This window comes from Cyprinodon tularosa, unplaced genomic scaffold, assembly GCF_016077235.1.
Source record: "Cyprinodon tularosa strain WSP-4 unplaced genomic scaffold, ASM1607723v1 ctg27, whole genome shotgun sequence".
Taxonomy (NCBI): Eukaryota; Metazoa; Chordata; class Actinopteri; order Cyprinodontiformes; family Cyprinodontidae; genus Cyprinodon; species Cyprinodon tularosa.
The window spans coordinates 1,525,021-1,529,972 of NW_024038974.1; the positions used below are offsets into that span (position 1 = coordinate 1,525,021).

Consider the following 4,952-nt stretch of genomic DNA (forward strand, 5'->3'; position numbering starts at 1 on the left):
ATAATGCAATTATTTTCTTTCTTTTTTTTTTTTTACTTGGAGTTCTTAATTTTTAAAACCACTTTATGTTGAAGCTACAACAGAGCTTTGAAATTCTAAAGCTACCCGAGAAAGAAGTCATGTTTTTCTATTTTCTAAAAATAAATGTTATTTTTCACTTAGTGGTGCAGCAAAAAGGTCCTGGGAGCATGGATGTTGCATGTTCTCCCTGTGCATAAAGGTGTTCTCCTCAGATACTCCAGCTTCTTCCCTCAATCCAAAAACATGACTATTAAGATTATTAATATGACTGTACATTTGTGTATCTATGGCTGGCTGGCTGGCTGGCTGGCTGGCTGGCTGGCTGGCTGGCTGGCTGGCTGGCTGGATGGATGGATGGATGGATGGATGGATGGATGGATGGATGGATGGATGGATGGATGGATGGATGGATGGATGGATGGATGGATGGGTGGGTGGATGGATGGATGGATGGATGGATGGATGGATGGATGGGTGGGTGGATGGATGGATGGATGGATGGATGGATGGATGGATGGATCTTTTTTGTTGTTATTTTTTCAGTTTTCAGATTTTAATTTGATTTCTGATTTTGTTTATGCAAGACCTTTGGACCACCCTGCTCCATACCAGTTTATTTGATATATTACTTTCAAATGAGTTTTAATTTAAACACTTTTAACAAATAAAACAGTACAACAAATGAAATGTTGTTAGAGGAAAAAAAATAATCTTAAGCATTAATGGACCTTTATACATATTTGGAAATTAAAACTATAAAAACATTTACTTTTTCATTACTTCAAACTAGTGTTGCACCGATACCGATACCAGTATCGGAGGGGGCCCCGATACTGCCCTAAAATGGTGGTATCGGTATCGGCGAGTACCAACAAATAGGGCACCGATACCATTTTGAGAGCCATAAGTTTATTCAACTATTGTCACCCACTCCTGGTAGGCAATAAAAAGTTCTACTGGATTCACTTTGTATTAGATTTTTTCCTGCTTCACAAAGGTAGGCAGCAGCTCGACAAAGCCATGATGGCAATTATTTTACATTATTATGGTATCGGCCGATACTGCACAGCCAGGTATCGGTATCGGGGCCAAAAAATGGCAAACTCTAAGGTAGTAAGTTATGATTTGGTGCGCACAAAAACGTTTTATTTTACTAACAGTGTAACAACCCTTAGCATAAACCCAAAGGTGCAATAGAGTTTATTTAATTTATCATAATTAGAAAGGCCCTGAAACATTCAGACTGCAAAACATCCGATTGTCGGAAATGGAAATGTGCTAATCTGACTGAGTTTAAGATTGGTGGTTTGTGTAGATGTTGTCTTAAGGAATATAAAAAAATATATACAGCAATAGACCTTTGTTTCTAAAAATATATATATTTGTGTATTTGTATAGTCTGCAAACTTAAAGGTCTAAAAAGCCACTTTGACATTGAGTCCAGCCAAAAAAAAAAAAAAAAAACTGGAGCTAATCTTATATGACCTTTTTTAAAAAGACTACTTATATATTTAAATTTCTACTACTTAAATGCATTTTCTTAATAGCCACAATTTAGTATATTTTCATTTAAAATAGAGTAAAATAAAACTTTGTATAAAAAAATATAAATTTTCCCAAACAGGATCCTAATGTTGGGGGGAAACGTATGTTATAAAAAAGAGACATAGTTTTGAAAATACAGAACAGATGAATTAATCTGATATACCGTACCACTGGCCCATTTAAGAAGAAGAAAACTTGCTAAAATAATTGTCATTAATATATCTTGCCTATATTAAACATAAATTTTATATTTATCAGTTTTTATCTCAAGGTATCAAGAGCCACTTTAGAGGATTTAAAGAGCAATTTGGTGCCAGAAAGAAAGGTAGCAGAGGCCCTGATCTACATTTACTACATCATTAACTACATAAAATCCCCAAATTTGTGGTTATGATGGGACAAAATGCGTAAAAATTAAAGGGATGTAACTTCTGTAACCAGGCACTAATTTGGAGGGTTAAAAATGACCACTAAACAACCCTGGACCATTTGATGTCAAATTGCTCTTTAAATAGAGAAAGAATATTTTTTTATCTTCAGTAACTGCAAAAGCAATCTTAGTAAAGTTGAGGCTGAGATAAAGTCAAAGAAGAGCTGTAGTTGAACTGTGTTAACCAGGAATGTTTTGATTAAGTTGCGGTTTAAACTCCAGAGGAACCTGCTGGATAGCATTCTAATCATAGCTGTCACCCTCCCCAGCTAAATTATCCAGTGAGCTTACACTCTCTGTGGGTAAAAAAAACTCACTTTGTAGAGGAGACGGTGAGAACGATAGCAGCTAACTAAATCGATGCTCTATTTTCCCAATCTTCTTGTGAACTCTGCTGTTCTTCTGTTCGATCGAGCAGTCAATGCAAGCTGTGGTCCTCGTTCAACATTGTTCAGTCATCAGGACGGGTAAGACAAGTATGTCTCTTCTTATCAGATACACGGGATGAGTCGGTACACAGAAAGTAGGCAAAGGTTCAGTTACATTTAAAACAAGTTAAAAGCATGTACAAAGTTATTTTAATAATATTCACTAAAATGCAAACCTTTTTGGAAATACCAAAAAATTAACAACATGAACTATAAACTTTTTTTAGAGCTACAGTATGAACTACTTCTTTAGCAAATTGCAAAATTTCTGATGTATATAAATGTACAATTAAGCTAATACCTGTGCATACCTTTGAGAGATTGAAACTTAAGTGTCATCTTTTAATATTTTAAAGATCGACATGCTCTGTCTAATTGAAAGTAAAATCAATATTTTGAAGCAGTCTTAGGTCTTTAACTAAATATGATAGAGAATCTTTGGAGAGTGACGAAAAAGGCCAGAAAAAAGGATTCTCTTCGATCTTAAAAGGAGTTTTATCACTGTTAGGCTTTTTTCAAACGTAAATTAAATAGAATACCATGAGTTTTTTGTGAATGAAACCCATTGTACAATGTATTGTGATATTTGATAGAGGCTTTCTATCTAGAGACAAATTTCTAACTTGGATGTATTTCTTTTAAACTTGCTGACGGGCTGCATCCATTGGACTAAAATGGAGTACAAGATGGGTTCTGTGTTTCTGCTATTCAAGCTGTATGGGCTGTTTATTCCCAGATAAATTAAAATGTTGTTGTTTTTTAAACAAAGTAAGCTAAACTTGTCATTGTTTTACTTTTTTTTTGGATAACTATAGCTGCTTTGCTGCTATTTTTAATAGGTTATGTCAGGAACAGTTAAAAAAAATCTGCTTTTTTATTCTTTTACGCAAAAGAAAACAATTTCTATATACTGAAAAAAGTAATGCATCCGCTTTTGGCATTTACTTAATCATATTTAGTTATTTTTACACAATTGTTTTGTGTCCTATCCTGCTAACATGAAACAATTGTGTTAAAGTAACTATATGTGATTTAGTAAATGCCAAAAATGGTTGCATTATATTATTTTTTTATTGAGAAAAGAAAATGAAGAAATGTGTTCTTTTGATGCTTTGTTTTAAAATGTGTTTTAATTGCAGTTGAACCATGGAGGAACAAGGAGAGAGCCCCAAAGCGGTGAAAGTGGAGGGAAACCCTCACAGCATCATCCTGACATACTTCCAGGGGGACATCAACAGCATGGTGGATGAACACTTCTCGCGAGCTCTTGGCAAAATCAAGGCAAACGAGACCGCTGCAAGATCAAAGAAAATCCGCAAAACTGTAAAAATGGGTAGGTGTTTACAATAAATACCTGAAATCACACATGATTTAACTGCAATTTCTCAGAGTATTATTATTTTTTGCCCCCCACAGAGAGCACAGACGACTGTCAGCGTAGAATGTCCGTCCCTTATTCTGAATCCCAGGTACCACCTGTAGGCGGACACATCCTCACCCTCAGCTCAGCAGAGGAGACCCCGGGTTCCTGGAACACATTCAGATCGAGTGAAGGTCCGGCCCTATCAACCATCATGTGCTCCCTGTCCCCAGATGGGTTAAATCTCACTGGACAGCAGTACTCCACATCCCTGCTTAACCTGCTGCATGGTGACAGGGGAGAACTTGGAGCAAGCATTGCCTCTAGCTCTAAGCCGGACCCTTTACCAAGCTGGAGCGTCCCCCCAGGGTTTAGGGAGTCTGTGGACTCTCCTATTGTCTTTGAACCTGGTAATTAAAGTAATCTAATCTAGATTAGACTAACATGCAGTAAAAAAACATACAAAAATATATTAAAACTGTGATGGTGGATTGATTATGATTCCCTAACCATGCATTGTTTGACTCTATTTGATCATTTTTTCCCTTGCATTCAGGGCGACATGCGGATAAGAAGGACTTGTACTGGTACTGAGGTGAAAGCAAGACGTGTGAAATGAACAGAGGATAGCTGTAGTTCACCAGGCCTCATTCTGTTCACCGAGCAGAGCAGCATTTTGATTTCCTTACGAGTTCTTTCTCCATTCTTCACCGAAATGACATCAGAACCTGAGCGCGCACTGGGACAGCCTCTACTGAAAGAAAAGCTCGCCGACAAACCAGTTCTTCAGCTTTTCTAATTCCTCCTTGAAATCACCCTGAGCACAGGCTGTGTTTTCACATGTTTGGAGGTGAAGTTGGACACAGTGCACTTGGGTGGGTTTTTCTGCTGTCAACATACCAGTGTTAAATCACAAAAACTTTTGAGCCTCTATTATGTGTAAAAAATGACTAAAAACTGATCTACCTAAAGTTTACTTGGCTGGTTTAGGTTTCTCGGATATTATAGAAACAGGGAAGTAAAGCTGTGTTTAGTCGATAAGTTGATGAAAATTATAACTTTTTTTTTTGTATTGTGAAAAATACTGCTGAGAATATTTAAAGGCATTAGTTAGTATTCAACACCTCTTACACTGTAATTATACTAGACTGATGTCTGTGAGTTTAAC

The 4,952-nt window shown here is 36.6% G+C and overlaps 1 protein-coding gene across 3 annotated transcripts; it reads left to right on the forward strand.

Moving 5' to 3' along the window:
* The first annotated feature begins 2,292 nt into the window (after positions 1-2,292).
* Positions 2,293-4,952, forward strand: vgll1 (vestigial like family member 1). Of its 3 annotated transcripts, none has more exons than XM_038289462.1 (4): positions 2,293-2,472; positions 3,564-3,757; positions 3,841-4,194; positions 4,341-4,952. In XM_038289462.1, the coding sequence occupies exons 2-4, from the start codon at positions 3,571-3,573 to the stop codon at positions 4,376-4,378; spliced, it is 579 nt and encodes a 192-aa protein (XP_038145390.1). In that variant the 5' UTR covers positions 2,293-2,472; positions 3,564-3,570; the 3' UTR covers positions 4,379-4,952. The 3 variants fall into 3 exon arrangements, with proteins under 3 accessions (XP_038145390.1, XP_038145391.1, XP_038145389.1); XM_038289463.1 differs by having other exon boundaries at positions 2,293-2,463; positions 3,558-3,757; XM_038289461.1 differs by having other exon boundaries at positions 2,294-2,463.